Here is an 18,467-nt window from a genome sequence, read left to right on the forward strand (position 1 = left end):
AGTAAAGATCGGAAGTATTTTAAGTTGCTAGGCGATAGAATCAAGTAATTAAGTTTATTGGATTATTGGAAGCTACTGGAGGGTCTCTGTAAACTTGAAATCCAATGTATACATTGTCGGTATCTGCCGTTGCATTTAGTATTTTATAATTACCAATTCAAAAGTTTGCTAGCATATTTGAAGGACGTCTTCAAAGTTGAAATGCTCGATTTGCTGTGATTTAATGAAGTTTTGTATGAGTGAAATTTATTTATTTTTTTTTTTTTTTCCCCACTTTAAAAGATATTGCATTATTTGGAAATTATCCTTACCTCATCCGTAATGTTTGCTTAGGATTTAAGTACCTTGTTTGTGGTGTGGGGAGGGATTCCAATCAAATGTACCTCATGTTCTTATCATGGGATACGTTTTTAGCGAGGGTAAATAGGGGCTGATTTTTCCACATCTGAGTAGATAGGAACTACGGTTGGATTGTGGTCATTAAAAGTATATATGATAGAACTGACAACATAAGTGTACACGCGGTTTCTCCTCAGCCAAACGAAACCTCAGACATTAAAAAGAAGAGCCTTTTCATTTAAGCAGTCATGCAGCCATAGGGTCAGTACCACATCCTGATGGTTACCTCACTCCTTTTATATTTGGCCGGAAGACATTTTCTTGACCTTTTTGGTTCTATATTTTATGATTTTATACCCCCTCCCGATTTCATCATTTATCATGTGGTTACCTTCTTATCCCATATCAGCTGGTACTATAATGTTTCATTAACCTGGATTTCCCTCAATTTTTCCCTCTTGACAATAAGCGGTGTAGTTATCATCTGTAAATAACACTTGCCACTGTTCATCTTTTAAGTCCATGTCTTTAGGTGTAGGCGCTTATTCTGTTGAGAGAATTTTCTGTCCATTATTTTCCCATTTATCTTGGATTTGTACATTTTACCAGCCAGTAAAAATATAAATAAATATATTAGAAATTAAATGAAAATATTTACGTTTTACAAGATTGACAAAATTCTCAGTTCACCTATTAATTAATAGTAATTTACAGAGATCATATTTTAATACAGGCCCTTGTAAAGTGTGTATGAGTTTGAGATTCGGGTGAAAGCTGGATCGGTGACTACTGAAGGTCTAACAAAAACATTTCAGAACATGTATGAATGTAAAAGATATTCTTGAAACAGATTCTGATGATATTCAATCTTCCAAGAATTTTTTATCATCCAAAAATTGTAGTGTCTTAAATGAAGTATAAAGCGCAGTATCACATCAGGTGTCGCAAATTGTCGTCACTAAAGCCATGTAATATGAAGAATAAGCACGCAAAATGGTCTTATACATAATTATAAATATAACGATTTCATTATAAAATACAATTTTGGAGTGCAAATTTCATATCGGTTGACAAACTAAGAAAAAAAAATTCAATGAAAATCATTGTAAAGAAAACTTAAAAAGTTTCTTCTCAATAGGCATCAAGAGTCACAAGTAATTTTTATCTTATGCCTCTTTTCGGCCAGGGCCTAACACCAGCAATAAGGACTTGACTAAATAATTCATCGAGTGCAAAGATGGACCTCAGAGGGGCTTTCGGGTAGGTCTGATTGGACGTCTCGATAGCTTGACTGACGCACAGGACAGCATACCAATAAAAATGTTTGATAGCATTAATCGGTTTTATTCCCTCCACTATGATCAGTCATAGGTTATTCAAGACTAAGAGCTTCAACAAGAAGATTTTCAGAGATAGCATTTTGAAACAAATTTTGGAATCAGAAAAATTGATTTTAAGCTTGAACAAAAAGTCTCAGACATGTCATCAGCAGAAGATCCATTAAAACAAACAGATTTCTTCTAAAGACAGTCATTAGAGCTCTCAATAACCGACTCATGACAAACTGAGAGGTCTTCACAAGACAAGTAAATAGATCAGGTGGGAGACATGACATCAGGAAACAATGTCTTTCTGAGACAGGATGATAGAACTGTAGACAGCAGAAACTTAACTGGAACCAGTGTACTGTATCTTCACAAGATAAATCGGTAGATCAATCATTAATGGATACAGCACCACAAACTGTGTTCACAAGGCAACTTCTAAGATCAAGCAACAGTGGAGACATCACAAACCAACACATCCATATCATTTGTAGATAGGACTCTTGAGTCTTCTCATGGGTCTCAGCACTAAGAAAGCAGAGTAGACAAATCAGAACTGAGAACTAACTGCTGATCAAGTTTTGGCTCTTTAATCATCTTTGGTCGGACATCAATTTTCTCATCTACTGAGTCATTACCATGCCAAAATTGCGTGTCAAATATAGACAACTCTGAAACCACACCAACAACAACAGACCCTGATATCCATATAATATTAGGGAGCGCTGAAATGGCCACCACCAACACTACGAATGGGAGCATACACCAATAAATGAATACCCAGTCTCAGGAACGGCTTTCCTCAAAACAGGAGACTGAGCACAACCAGCATCATGCATTTACAGATGGCGGGTAAAGCCAACCTAAAATTGATGAAACCCTAAGCAGTATATGGCGGGAAAATACTTATTAACAGGTCTGGAACAAACTGGAATTAACAGGCTTCTTGTCAAAAACTAGGTAATCTCCAGTGTTAACCTCTGCTGGTAGCACACTATTGTGAGACTTTGAAAGAGTAGTAGCCACAGTCTTAGCTGCTTTCTTCTTTAACTTGAAACATTCAAGACCCTGTGTGACCTGGTTTCTTTTAATAATTACACATCACAGAACTGCTGCTAGTTGACTTGGTATTCAAACTGCTGCTTTGAGACTTTGCATGAAGAGCCAGAACTAAGACCTTTGATCTACACTATTTGCATTAATATGCCTATTAGTGCCCCTATAGTCTCTTGACCTATTAAACTTATGACCTCAACTCCTTGTGAGGCACTTTTCAATCAGCTCGTGTTTATGGCTGTATCACGAAGTATAGATAACCTTCTCATTTAAATTAACCATATTCTCATCATCACTTTAAACTGCTCAATTAAAATAATTTCCCTTAATCCTTGAATTCATCCTTGGTGCCTTACTCCAATTATTAAACCTTACTCTGATGGTTCCCTAATGAATTCTACATATGCCTGCTTATCTTGCTTTGTCCCACTCCCAAGTTTCAATCTATAAGCTTGGGAGTTAGTTCATAGGCCTGCAAAATAACATTTTTCAAGAATTTATAATCAGCTCTATCCTTTGGAATGGAACATGTAACTTGTGTCCTGCCACACACAACATATATGCCCAATTTTCTGTTGGCCACTTGAATTGTTTAGCTTTTCTCAAAACTAAGAAAAGGTTCATTTAAGTTCTTTTGCATTGAAAGGAGGTTTGTTTAAAAAATCTGACCCAGATTTATCTGGATCTTTTAGTGTTAACATGTTTACTTTTTTAAAGTTCAAACTCAGAACATCAGTCTCGTAAAGTTGTATCTCAGCTTCCCTATCCTTATTGCTGCTGAGACTTAATTTTTATTTCATATGTTTTAACCTAGTCCTTTCATCTTCTATAGCTGATGTACCTAAACCCACTGATTATTTATCAATTTTATCCAACGCATCCTGAGGGAGCGCTTCCTTTTAAACCAAATTTTTGAACTGACACAAATTTGATACCTCTTTCCTCATTGAATATTTAGCATTAAGCTCAAGAATTTGGCCTAGATTCACTAAATGGGATTTCTTGATCATTAAACTTTTCAATTTGTGCATCCTGAATATTTGTCATTAAACTCAGATGCGTAAAACTCTCGACATGTCTGCTGGCTATTTTGTTAAACTGACTTAAAGTTGAATGTCAGTTAATTTGGCATATAAAATAGCAAAACATCTAAAGAAAATAATAGCTAGCAAATATAACTATAACTGTGCAGTATATATTGAATATTATAAGTCTGATCTTGAGATTCAGATGAAGGCAGGATAGGCAACTGCCGAAGGTCAGGCATTAAAATTTCAGAATGCACTTTAGTGTAAAAGATGATTATCAGGAAACACAGCTTCTGATGTTATTCCATCATCCAAGAATTCCTTATCTTCCAAAAATTGTAGCATTGTGAAATGAAATATGAAATGCAGTATCACACCAGGTGTCTCATGTCTCCACAAAAGCAATGTTGACATGGTGAAAGACGAAGCCAGTCTCCCATGGAGCACAGCTTGAGTTTTCTATTTATATCGAGCCGTCTTCTATCGAAAGTTCCTGATTCCAGCAAAATTTCAGAACGCACTTTCGAATGTAAAAGATAACCAGGAAGCATAGCTTCCAATGATATTCGATCATCCAAAAAATTGTAGCATAGTAAAATGAAATATTAAATATCACAACAGGTGTCACGTCTCCTCAAAAGCAATGTTGACATGGAGAAATACAAAGCGTCTCCCATGGAGCACACCTTAAGTCTTCTATTTATATCAATCCGTTTTCTATCGATCAAAAGTATCAGATTTTCCATGGCGAACTAAAAATGCAACACTTTTTTTTATTGTTCGATAAAAGAAATTTCCTGAAACTTGAAAACAATGAGGACCAGGATTAATGTCTTGATTATGGCTTGTGACTTTTCACAACCCCGTAGAATCATAACATGTCTGCTTTACATATGAATTGTGGTAATCCAGGAGAGTACCATTTATCAAATAATAAGGTTATTTAGCCTCGGGTATTTGAAACCTTACAGTTGGATGATCCCCTCTGCTTGTTTCACGGTTCAAATAATGCTAGTTTTAGATGGGTAAATTTACCCTGGTGAATGACCTATAACGCTGTTTATTTATAGTATTTTGAAAACCTTGCTTTTAAATGCCTCAGGTTGACAGAAGATTTATAGGATCATCGTAATAAAAAAAAAATATGCCTGTATTGTGAGCATAACCCACCAAGCATGGTCTACTTTTGGTTAGCAAAAAATTAGAAGCCGAGGTGGACAGTATTGTCACATTATGGTGCAATTAACATCTAACTCGTCATTGGATGGTAAAAAATTATTATAGGTACTAGTATCATGTCTTGGAATGTGTCGCACGCATGTTCTTGTCGCAGAATATTCACACATACCCACGTAACCCAATGTGTGTCTGTAAAGAATGTTGTTGAGCATTGATAATACTTATTTTATGTGAATAATCACACTCAACACCAGAAGTTAATGCCAATTTTAAAAGAAATTTTTTCAGGATCTTTTAAGCTTATTCATGAATTTAAAAATTTTCAATCTAAGTAAATCCTTCTGAGGCCTATGAAATTCATATTTTTTATTTTTAAAACTTCCTAATAATAAGTTTTAAGTATACAAAGTTACCTATCGGGTTGTTTTTTTGGTTTAACTGTTATGGTTTTTGGTTCAGTATTGCAGTTATTATAATCCCTGGCTGCCTTGTGAAGAGTATATAACTTAGCATTTTATTTTATTGTGGGAGAAGATTTGTAACACGAGGACAGATCACACCAGGAATTCCATTGCACCTTGAAATTCTCAGTTCATCTCTAGTGGAGCTTAATCATCAGACATTGGTTTCCTTTTCTAATCTTAGGGATATTTAAGACATCCATCTAAATCATTAAGTTGTAATAATTTCTTCCTTGATAAATCCTAGCAAATTATGGTCTTGTCACTCCTTATACTCTGGAGATTGCTCATCTTGGTGCTGTAGTTTAGTATGTCTTCATTACCAGATCATCTTGTGTAGACAGCAACTTGGGCTGATGTAAACTGATGGGTTTGAGTTAACAACAAATAACATTTTTTCTTTCTCCATTTTTTTACCCAATTCATTTTTGCAATATAAACCCACCAGTTTGCAATAGTGCTCACTATCCACTTCTTGTACTCAATCCAGATGACACGAAGTATGGTAACCGCCACTAGGACTGATCTTCATGGATGAATGCCTGGCCAGGTGAGAGGGCTCTTCATTTTGGAGGTATCTGAGGGATTTACTGACCACAGGAAGGGCTAATTTCAACTGTAGGGTTTTTTTTTTTTTTTTACATAAACGTGTTTGCTTTTTCCTCCTCCCCATACAAGATGAAAACTATAAACACTGATAAGTATGTTTTCAAGAAGATCAAGAAATACGGCAAATATCTTACAACTTTATAGATTACTACTTAATATAGATACACACACAAGGTATAGTATGTAAATATACACAGTAGATAGCTAGGATAAAACTTTTGGTTTATTCCTACTGGCTACAGCAAAAAAAACTTTTTAAGCCTTAGGAATATCATTGGAAGTGTTCTTTTTTTTTTTATAAATACTTGGTTAGGGGTTGAAATATTTTTGTTCCAGTTTCTATACAAATCATAAATTCATACCATTTGTTGATGTACATCAGATTATAAAACACGTGACCCAACAGCAGCTTGTCTTGGGTGTTAGATTACTTTTAGTTGAAGTTCATATACCACTTACGAATTTATACAATTTGATGATGTACATCAGATTGTGAAACAAGTGGCCTAAGAGCAGTTTGTCGTAGGTGATAAAGGGTATGCAGTGTTCCACTACCGTAACTACAGTACATTATTTTACGTGATGAAAAATCTTTTCCATTCTTGTATTTGTTATTTGCTAATATCTTCCGTCCAGATTTGCTTTCATGTTGACTGTATATCTTTTATCCTTTTTCAGGTCGCTACAGCCGGTATTGAGGTGTTGGTGTCATTAATGCTCAGTTCTGATAGAAAACATAGTGACGTAGACACGGTAGCCATTCGTTTGTTCTGTGTATTGGTAAAATATAATAAGTCCAAATATCAAATACTTGCTGACAGATGCAAGCAGAGTACCTGTTACGTTACCTTTTACACTAATGAGCCTCTAAGGTAATTTGCAAAGATTGTGTGTTTTGTTCTTGTTCAATTATTTTAACAACTTACATCATTAGAATGGCCTGCTTACCATTACGGCAATATGTTTTCTGTTTAATGGAGCTATTAGGTATAAGGCATTGTTTGGAAAGTACAGTTCATTATAGTCATTAGTTTTGTGTTAAATACACTCCCAAATTTTGTGATTACGTAACTGCTTGTAAGGAAAACTTATAACAGGAAATTGTTTTCTAAATGAGTACAGTGTGTGTAAAACTTTCCTCAAGTATATCATGTATATAGAGCAATAATCATTGTATGTTGATTAATAGCTTCCAGAATGAGGTTAAATGAATCAAAATAGTACCTCTTGTAAAAGTTTTGTTTTGTAATTTGATAACTTTTTTATTTTCTTTATCACAACCAAATATAATGAGAGGATTATGCAAGTTTTTCAACTGTTATCTTTCTTTTTCTAATTTTTGTCATCGACGTAGGAGGATGTTACATACTGGAAAACTATTTTAGCTTGAGTTGTAGATAGGTTATTCACGTTAAACATTGCTCATTGTTTAAATGTGTCCTGGTATTTCATTGTTTTGTGTATTGTATTTTGTTAAAATTAGATTTTGCCACAACAAAAAAGGTCAATGCATGGGAGAGTGAAAGGTAGTGTAGAAGTATGAGTGTGAGATGATTTGAGGCTTATTATTTGTCTCATTGAAAGATTTAATTATATCTACTTCTGATATATTGTACAAAGGAGTTTGTGGTTATCTGTAAAATAAAACCGGTCTTAACACAATTTTTCTTTGTCATCCCAAGGCTTGAAGAGAGGATATATTGGAAGATAAGGAAATCTTAGATAAGAAGCTCATTATGGCGAAGATTGATTGGCTGGAATAAATCATCACTTTAAGAAACCGAGCGTTTCAAGCTAGTCTAGAAAATTCAGTTCAAGCTTCTGAAGATCCGCTATTACGTATTTACGAAGCTTATCGGGGAAGTTGACGAAGCATTATCGAAGGATGAAAACTTTTGAAGAAGAGATAATTGTCCGGGGAGAGGGTTGATTCAAGAAAGAAAAGGGTCAGAAGGGAAGTACAGTAATTGATAGGTCAAGATACTGGCAAGCAAGAGAAAGAAAAAGAGGGAGAAAGAAAAGTTGGCAAAAGTGCGAATGGTCTACCTGTCACCTTGGCCAAGCACCAACTCATCATCTCAGAGCGCTTCTTCCTGTCAGGGAATCTCATAAAAACTTTTTCCCAGGTAATCCATCTCATTTGGCTCAAGCTTTTTGTTCGTTACATACAGTCATTTTCAGTTCATAAATACTGGCAATAGTTATGAAGTATATATACATTTGACACAATTCACTTGGTATAGTTACCAGACCTCCATAAACGTGCAGTATATTATATAAACACATTGGGATTTTTTTTTATACATAAAACACACTTGATATGTAAGCTTGAACACCTAATATTGTTTTTGTTAGCAACCTATCCCCAGTAATTGTCAGTGTATGGAATATGAGTACACAGTAATATTTTTGTCATTTTGCTAGTGTGTTTTGTGTATAATTTAGTCTTGTACTTGTGTTTATTCATATATTTGCATTGCCATCGCTTACATGAATATTTATTGGGAAGCACGGGCTCCGTCAACAAAATTTTTGCCCATAAGATTTCACATTTTCAGGTCACCAAGTAACATACTGGATCTTCAAGATCGTCATTGTGCTAGAGAATGATTTCATGTACATTTATATTGTTTTAGTGCAGTTTTATTTCGTAGGACTATCATATCCAGAAATCTTTTGATTTTACTGAATAGTATTAATAGCTGTAATTACAAGGACATTAAGGAAATTCTATCTTGATTGATATATGGGATGGGTAAACTATGTATTTCACTGTCCAGTCTTGTTAGGTAGAGACAAGGTTTACATGAATAACCATTGGTGCTGTTTCAGTGTTATTTTTCCCGCTTGCCATTTATGAACTATGAACGTAATTGTTTCTCCCAGGTGTCTTTATGTACTTTGTCAATTTTTCCAAATTTCTCATTGGGTATGTTTACAGTACAGTAGTTGCAATTTTTTTCAAAGGTGATCACAAATCAACAGGTACATTCAAAGAAGATATTTATGAAAGGACAGTAAAAGTCCTGTCAAATGAAACTACTTTTCATTTGAAGGAATACAGAAAAAATTTATTGTTGGCATTCTGTCAAAACTCATACTAAATATGCATACAAATTTATAGGATTAGGAGAACCTGATTTAATGACAAGATCCTTTTTTAGGTATTTGGATATAAGACCAAGAGCAGCCGTATGTTTAGAAGAACTATGGGTGTGCCAAAAACTCTTTAATTTCTATAGAATGAAGACAGATGTAGAGTTGTAGGTAAAGGGCTTCAGTAGCTAACATAAGAAATTAAACAGCCTTGCAAACGTTATGTTCCACTTGAAGCTTGGTCTATTGTACCTAAAAGTATTTACTTGGGTTTCAGCAGTTTGATATATCTTGTGCCTTGATTTTAGGTATAGAAATAGTATTTATATTAGCAGAATTGAATTCCAGTAGAAACCTATTGTCTTGGGAAACCTGAGGGAATGAAGTGGAGGGGTCTAGCTTTTTCAGCTTCCACAGGGATTCGGATGGGTTGCATAGATATTTAAGGGAATCAGGAGAACTGTATGGTTAGAAAGGCCATTCAAGATGAAGGGGAGAGATGTCAAATTGGACTTCTTTGGCTAGAAGTTTGAAGCTTGCAATGATGTCTTGTAGATGCTGTTATAATTACAAACCAGTCAAAAATGTTGACAAATGGTTGAAGAAATTGCTGCTAGCATATAATGAAGTATACATAATTAACTAAACCACTCCAACTGATTATGAAGTGAAATCCATCAGCATGAATATATGGCCGGCATTATAACAAGGCACCTTTATATGGTAATGGCCTTTTTATAGATAGTTTTATTTTTCTAATTGCTTTGACACAATACACCAAATAATTTGCAGAAGTGACAAGTTTTTAAAGGTTTACAATTGTAACATTTTTGTCCCAAGATAGAATCAAATTAGTTTAGCCAAAATTGGTGATAATTAGGGTTTAAAACAATTTGTCTGAATCAAGCAGCAGAAAATAGAGGTCCATTTTTTATGATAAAGTAGAGTAGAGTAAATTAAGATCGAACAAAGCAATTTATTCGTCCCTGTACATTGCTAAAAAAGTCATTCAACATTAAATAGGTTGTAGGGAGAAAAATAACTCCAGGCAATTATTTCTCATTTCACTAGAACAAACGCACCCCTGAAAAGCATCAAGAATTTTCAAATCCTAATTGTTATTTCTCAAACTACAATCCTTGTGCCAGAGCTTTAAAAGTGTGAAATAAAAGATTTTGCCTTTGTTAATATAGAACTGTTGTCTCCCATGGAGGCCAAAGCTTGAATGATCAAGAGATGGGTGATCTGAAAGTGCTTGTCAGTGCCAGTTGTAGCAAGATAGATTTTGAACTCCCAGCAAGGGATATTCAGTCCAGAAGGCTCAATTTCCTAATATTGGGACCACTAAGTTACTGTAATACAAGAATCTACTTACAAAAGCAGCCTCACAATTATGGCTTTACATAAAACCAATCTAATCTACCTCTTGTAGTTGAGGAACACAGTTAAGAAGTGGCATTGTTAGAACACATCCTTCTTCCTTACCCTAAAAGATTTTCAACAATCCTTAATCTGCCTTACACGGCTAATGTGTTTTGTGGAGAAAGTTGTGGCTATGAGCAGTGCATTTTAATTTAAATTTGGAGCAGTAATCCAAGATCAATTCACCAAGCTATGACCAATCTCGCTGTCTAAAAGCATATCATTTGTAAGGACGACAACACCCTACCTTATAATGAGGGAAAATTTATCAATGGAGTACTTGCATTTTGAGTGGACGAGCATATAACACTTAACAACGTAGAATTCTGCATATATACAACTGCATGTGCAGTGTAAATTTTTGGCATCCTTACCACGATAACTCTTGTGGGGTTGTGATTTTTTTTTTTTGCATCACAGTAATGAGGCTTGTAGGATTAATAGGATTGTGTGAAAGAAATTCCTTTTATAATTTGTTTCAGGAGAGAAATTCTTTTTATAATTTGTTTCAGGAGATCTGAATTTATGTCCAGTGGATGATGTTTGCATAGCTTAACAATTGTGGGTGATTTTATATAGACATTAGGAGTTGGTCTCTAGTAGTCAATATGTATATATGTAAAGTTTTAAGTCTTGCCCTAACATTTTTCCGTTTGAGATATGGACACAAGTATAAAGGGGGTGGGGGAAACTTTTTATAAATGGATACATTCAATTTAGTTTTACACAGTTGGTAATTTAATTATTGCGAAGGTTAATTCCTTTGCATTCATGGTTTATTTCACTTACAATTGAGGTTTCATTTGTTAGTCAGTAATCAAATATGTAATGGTTAATAACTAGTGGCATTATGGATGTTTTTCTATTGGTTTTAGGTTTTTTAATGAATTTTTCCAGCATTGGACAGTCAATCCTTAACCCAGTTGTCATATGTTGTATCCTTAAAACTTAATGAACTTGCTAAATTGAAAATTCTGATACTGAATACTTGCGAAATAGTTATTAGAAAGGACATGTAGAGACTGTGCGGGAAAATTAATTGCTCTCAAAGAAATTTAATAGTAATTATATTTGGGGGTCTGCTGAAGAAAGAGGTTTTACTAAATGAATGCTTTGCTGTAGTCCACTGTCATAATTTAGGATCTTAGTTAGGTCGTCAATTCTGCTGGTATTATGAGTATTGGTTTAGTGGTCTGTACATTATTTCATGACAACTATTGATTGTTACTAATGTATTTCTTCAGTATGTAGATGTTTGACAGTATATCATTGTAAATACCTTTACTCTTAATGGACTTTAGAATTATAAAGAGAAGCTCCTTGGTGGTCTCCAGTCCACATATGTTTATGAACAAAAGTGATTTGTGCATCATCATACAAGGTACCTAACCTACACGTATTAACATGGATGAGGGCATCACAGCAGCTATCTGGAAGAATCTTCAAGGACACAACCCCTGGCTAGACTGCTGACATCTTTGAAAGCTTTTTGAGGTATGTATTATTGGAGGAGGTTTCAAAGACTTGATTCCTTATTAAAGAATTTAGAAATTAGTAAAAATTGAACTTTTATCTATTCAGTATATATTTATATCAAACCCAATATTGATAATTAGCAGGATATATGAAAAATCTGTAATCGATGATGGCAATATAGGCTAGTGACTAAACAAAACATGAAACTTGATTGTATTATGTGAGTCTCTCTCTTCTTCTTTCGTTCTTTCTTTCTTTCGTTCGTTCTTTCTTTCTTTCTTTCTTTGTAGTCTACATTTAGCTACCTGATCAAATATATCAGCTTGAAGTAGTAATACGTATTTTATCATTAGCTGGTTGTCATTGAATGGCTGTTTAGGTCCAAAATCTAAAAATTGAAGCCAAAGCCTTAAAGGGTGGGCAATTTGCACGAGACTCCATTTTCAGGGACTGAAGGCTGTGAATGTTCATGGTAGAGATGAATGCCATTGACAAAAATCTAGATTTGTTCCGCATTTCCCAATACACCTACGAAAACTTGAAGCATTTATTGTTCTATTTCACCACCACAATCATAGAACTTGTCAGAAGCTTTCTACCTCGATCTACTCTGTATCTGAACAGGGCTAAGATTGCATGCGTATTGTCCTATAGCCTTTTTTTTCTGTAAAAGTCTCTACTTCAGTGTATCTTAATTACAGTATCATGAATCATAATGTAAACATGTTTAAGCATAGGCTAGACAAGTTTCTGGATGATCTCCCAGATCAACCAAAATGTAACTGTACACTTTTTCAGCGACCTCTATATATTGCTTTCAATTTTTCTACACACACTGTCGAACTGAAAGGTTCAAAAGTCTTAGTTCCGGTCCATTGCAGTCGGATAGATATTGCCATGGTTAGCACCAGGGTTTAAAAGGAAAACTACTGCAGCATTTGGATAGCCAAACTTAAAAGGGCAATGGAAGCCTACGTAATGTTTTTAAACTGCAAGAATTCAAAGAATTGGTTATTAGAAAAAGTAAACAAAATTAGAGCCTAACACTTGACAATAGTAGAGGTAAGTTATAACCATGAGCCTACATGTGTGACAAAACCAAAAAAAAAATACAGCCAAATGTTACTTCTGAAATCTTCTCCCTGGCAATTTTGTAGCTCCTTGCCTTAACTACAAACACCATTATGAGAGGTCTATTTGCCCTTTTTCCTCAATTTGAGTCTTCTACTTGTTCTTGTGTTGCTTCTTCTGTATAATGCACTGAAGCAAAGTTCCATGACCATTGGGAAACACTATACAGTGCAGAGTACTGTAAATTTTAGTATAGAAATTTTGATAATTGCATATTATTTCAATACAAAGCTTGCAACTAAATATCCATTATAATGAGATACAGTACCAGTAATAAAAATAATTTGGTGTGTCTAATTTCCAAATTTTCTTGCCATTCCAGTGTATTCTTAATATGTAGAGTACTGTATATGAGTAGGACAGGAAAAAGGACATGAACCAGATACTCCAGGTTCAATTTAAGAATGGTTTTTCATCCGCTCTTTTGATGCCTTAAATCAAGACTAGCATTTCTTAGGTATGTGAAATACAATACGGTTTATTTTGTATCTAATGTGCACCAAGAACTGTAATAAAAGGGGTTTGCTAATTGTCATGGTAAGCCATTTGGTTGGGAGGGCTATAGACTAGATTTATCTAATGACAAACAACCATGTATTGACCAAAGCAAAAAAACACCTGTACCTTCATTGTAACAAATAGTAAAACTAAAAAACCCTTGAGGGGCCATTGTCTAATGATTAATTAATTTCATACAGAATTATTATTATGAACCTCCTGACGTTCATGTTGCTTCCGTCTCTGAAAGCTTGGAGTATCAAAGTTTACCCCTTCAGAATTAAGAAATTTCCCATTTACTTTCCTTCCAAATTAGTAAAGCCTCAAGTAAAGCAATGTTATACCTGTCATATCGCTCTGCAGTCTGATTTTACTTTTGGGAAAAAGTGCATAGGCCACACTTCTGCATTAGGAAGTTTTCTCGGTTGCTGATCAAATTAAAGCTTAAAGCATAAAAAGAAAAGTTAGGCTGAGCTTAAGAGAAATCTGGAAAATGCTGTTCGTTTGATATAGAGGGAATGATGATGATGATGCTGTTCCAACCTTTAACCTTGCAATGGCTCAATGTGTACGGAAAACGTAGTAACATCACGTGTAGAACTGGCCAAGAAAACGCTCATTACCTGTCTAGCATTCGCCTTGTCTGCAAGTGTCGGGAGCTGTCACAATAAACTTTTCTTATGGCATCTGGTGGTATCAGAAAGAGCTCTTGCATTTATTTTTTGTAAAAGGTGATAACTACACAATTTCCATTTGCATAAAGTCCTCATATTGATTATAATTTCTTTCTTGATGTCAAGAAACTTTAGTTTTTTCTCATTTTCAAGTTTCACTGCAGAGATGTTCTGCATACTGCACATCGATGAGAAGTTGAATTATTCCCCGACATAATGCAATAAACAAAAATTTCATATCTTAGTTTGGCCATTCTGAGGCAAAAAACTGCTAGTCTAAATTTTGCCCCCGGCCCAACTTCATTGCATAATGTCAAAAGAATGACTGAAAAAAGAAAAGCAAAGGTCATTCTTTCTTTTTTGGTATTTAGACTTCAGTATTTAAGGAATTCGTGGTTTGAACCTTTAATAAAAAAAACAATCTGCAAGTTAAATATATTTCTTTGACATTAGAACACTAATCGGTGAACTACAAGCCATATTTTTTAAGGTAATATTGGTAATATAGTCAAAAAGAAATTTCCTTTACAAATGCTGGTTGTTTATTAAAGATATAGTTTTCTTTGGTAAGAGCTGCCAAATAATATTAGGACTATTCTGCACATTAAAATTAATGTGCCTAATTTATTTTGTGGTAGTAGAATTACAACATATGTCTCGAAGAATGCAATGTCATTTCAGAAATGCCATTTAATCACAAACCTCTAAATGAATTTAATCCAAATCTAATGAATGAGGAAATATTTGAAAACTAGTGTTCATGATCTTTGATGTACAGCTACATCTAACAATTTTGCTAAAACCTATTTGGACTCTGTTTTAGCGACACTTCAATGGTGTACAAAATTTGTATTTGCTAAACATTACTTTAAGAATCCTTGGTTAATTTCATGATTGTTAGGCTTGAGGTCTTCAAGGTTTGATAGCATGATGAACTTAATTGGTTAGTTTGGTAGAATGATAAGTAACCTTTCAAGTTTATTTAGTTGTTTATGGAATATGTGTAGTTCCACTGTTAAGTGTAATATGAGTAATTAGGTGATAAACTAGTTCTTAGAAATGTTTATCTGGAGTCGAGAATACCCAAAAGCCTAGACTAAATGTTAGTCTAGGATATAAAATTTATTTCTAGGAAGTAAATTCTTTTATCTCTGTTCTTTACTGGTTACCCTCCACTTCTGGAGTGTGAGTCTGCAATATAAACACCAAGGGAGATTCATAGAAATAAGATATACTTGGTTTCTTATTTATATTAGTGGCATCAAGAGTAGAGTGAATTATAAAGATAGAGGGATACGTGCTCCGAATGTAATTTATTTTTTTTAGATGCTGTAAGTCTCCTTGCTTAGATAGAGACATTAATGTATTTCCCTTGAAAGTAAGGAAACGGACAAGATCTTACAGTAAAAGGTTAAAACTGGCATTCCAAGCTTCTGGAGACAAGTAATATGAACATCAGGCAAGTATGAAAGTGAATTTTGGTTAATTCCTCTAGAGTAAATGTCACTTCAGTTACATTTGTAAATATAAGAATAAATTTTGTCCTTAAGTATTTTTAAATGCAAGGGTAGTCACAAATATCATATTGACTACCTAGTAGGCTGGACTGAAGAGGCTTTTAACTATTGGACTCCAACCAAACTTGGTTGTAATGTGGCTATAGTGGTAAGTGTTTGTGCATACTAGGGAAAAAAGATACAGTATTAAGTATGTAATAACCACAAGTGTAAATTACAAATGTAAAAGGCGGACTAAATAAAACTTAATAAATCTTAAACTGTACAGTACTCTTGCAAAAAAAGAATGAAGCTATCTCCAGTACATGGAGTTGAACTAATTTATCAGATGAGCATTCTGGACTAAATCACAGGATATCCTAATATTGCTATAGCGAGGGGTTCATAACATGTTATTTCATTCTGATATATATATATCAAAATGGTCTTAACATTTTTATAAGCAAACTAATGCCTATGCAATATAATGGTTTTCCTTTGCTAATTTAAAATTCCATACTGTACATTATAATCATTTTGTGATCTGCTAAGAGGGTATAGATTCAATTAAAGGCTATTACCATTGCTAATCTACGTTATTGATTTGTAAACAGACGATAGGAAAATTTCAGACATTAGCCAGTAGCATTTAGGGGAAAAACTTTATTCATTCAGTAATTTATAGCATAATTTTTTTTTTATTCTCGGTTGGAACGTGTTACTTATCAACATGTTATTTAAGTAACTGGCACATTGACAGTAATGAGTGATGCTAGCACATCATTTGGCAGTAAGTTAAATGACAACTATGCAACTCACAAACGTAAGAAATTTTACAGGTTTGCCTTTAGATTGGTTCCAGTATTAAACCTCAAAGTTATAAGAAACTATGAAACAATTTAAACTAAACTACAAATGCTATTCATTAAAGCAAAAAGGGAAAGATAGGCAAATTGGAAAAAAAGTTGACATAAGTCAATGAGGAAATATAATTCAAATTATTTCGGAGGGTTAGAAGTTTCGTTTCGTAACATCGATTATTGCAGTTGATAATTTTTTAACTAATCCAGGAAAATTGTTGAGAAGGCATTACTGGTTATAAAATCTTGAAGCATAGAATAAGAAAATGCTTTTAAAACTAGAAATTGAATTGGTTTTAAAACTAAGTTGCAAGTATTTTGAGTACAAAAATTATAGCTGATATGCTTTAGCAGTGATGCAGTCACACCTACTGGTATTTTTTCAATGTTTTTGAAAATTGATCTTGAAAAGAAAATTTAAACTATTGGCTAGAGTAGAATCTTCAGCCTGTGGTAGCACGAGAAAGGTCCATGTTAATACAACAAATGTTTGCATGAAGCTCCGCTAAGTAAAGGATCTTCCAAGTCTCAACGATGTCAGATGTAAAAAATTTCATTAACTAATTTCAATTGGTTCCCACACTCAATTTCAGATTAAAGGTGCCAAATTAGTGACGGTAAACTTATCCCATAAATGAAATTGAATAAAGAAGCGACTAAAATCGTTTTGCACTTGCCAAAAGCATGATCACAGCTTTAAAGAATATACATTCAGCACTAACTAATAAAAATCCACATCTTTGGAACATTTAGTCTCCATATGTAATGTTTTCCTATTTTTCGTTAGATTTTGTTCAATGCTTTCTGCATGAAACTTCGTTTCTTTCTATTTCTGGGTCATAAGTAGTCTTTGTTCCGATGGTTTTCGCTTTAGTTCGTTTTCAAGATTTCAATCATTTTATTTCTTTTGTTATAGATAAACATAGAGGCTATAAGCCAATGTCCAGGCTTTCTTGCCATAAGGAAACTTAGCATTTCGTATGTTTGGAGTATCTGTCTCATTTTGCAGTTACAGCTGAAATGGTAATTTACAATGGAAATGGAGAAAAAAATAACAGTTTAAGGAAGGAGTAGCTTCATGTGGTCATTGATATTTAGATAAGATTATGTTCAACCATGTATTTTGGAATGTTTTATTTTCCAGATTATTAAAATAATGGACAAATTTGGTGACTAACGATTGAACGTCCACCGAGTCTGGAGAATAGAATTGAAGGCTAAAAATCTAATCAACATATAGAACTTAATTAACTAACTGCATTGATAGCCATGATTGATGTCCAGTTGGGAATCTTCTGGAAATTGGAATGGGATGTTGCCTGTTTCTAGGCACCATTGAAGTACGGGAAATCTACTAGCAACATGAACAATCGTTCAACTTTAATTTCTAAGGAATTAGCCTTGTAAGTTGCCAAAATACAATGTATTCTATCTGGTAATAGAAAATGCATGCTTTATCAAGGTAGCGTACAGTGGTTAATGAAATCATGAAGATTTGTGTAAAATTCAGTTATAGGCTTTTATTCCTTTGAAAATATTTTATATTTTTCCTGTTTCAACTTTTTTCAAATAAATGTTACATTTTTCTCTTTTGTTTTATTTGTACATAATTATGCATTACTTGAGATGTGTACTTTATATTGTAGGAAGGACTAATTCACACACAGTACTGTCATTAACAGAGGCATGGCCATTTTAAAAAGTCAAGAGCTAGTGAAGCACTGCAGAGAAAATCATACTTTATTGTTAAGTAACATTGTTGGAGGAATTAACAGTAGAGGATCAAGTACTCTTCTAAAATTAATCAAAAGCTTGTA

The 18,467-nt window shown here is 33.9% G+C and overlaps 1 protein-coding gene across 11 annotated transcripts in view; it reads left to right on the forward strand.

Moving 5' to 3' along the window:
- Positions 1-18,226, forward strand: part of LOC137621463 (transformer-2 protein homolog alpha-like) — a 40,823-nt gene extending 22,597 nt beyond the window's left edge. For 2 of the 11 annotated variants that reach the window (XM_068351792.1, XM_068351793.1), the window contains exon 8: positions 6,676-7,659. In XM_068351792.1, the coding sequence (XP_068207893.1) occupies positions 6,676-6,695 (20 nt within the window). In that variant the 3' untranslated portion in view covers positions 6,696-7,659. Of the gene's footprint in view, positions 1-1,525; positions 1,662-5,878; positions 5,939-6,675; positions 7,660-7,679; positions 12,010-13,444; positions 13,580-17,794 lie in introns of those variants that run through there. The other 9 variants (XR_011040241.1, XR_011040242.1, XR_011040244.1 and 6 more) reach the window with 9 other exon arrangements.
- The last annotated feature ends 241 nt before the right edge of the window (positions 18,227-18,467 follow it).

The sequence above is a fragment of the Palaemon carinicauda genome, chromosome 28 (genome assembly GCF_036898095.1).
Source record: "Palaemon carinicauda isolate YSFRI2023 chromosome 28, ASM3689809v2, whole genome shotgun sequence".
NCBI classification, from domain to species: Eukaryota; Metazoa; Arthropoda; class Malacostraca; order Decapoda; family Palaemonidae; genus Palaemon; species Palaemon carinicauda.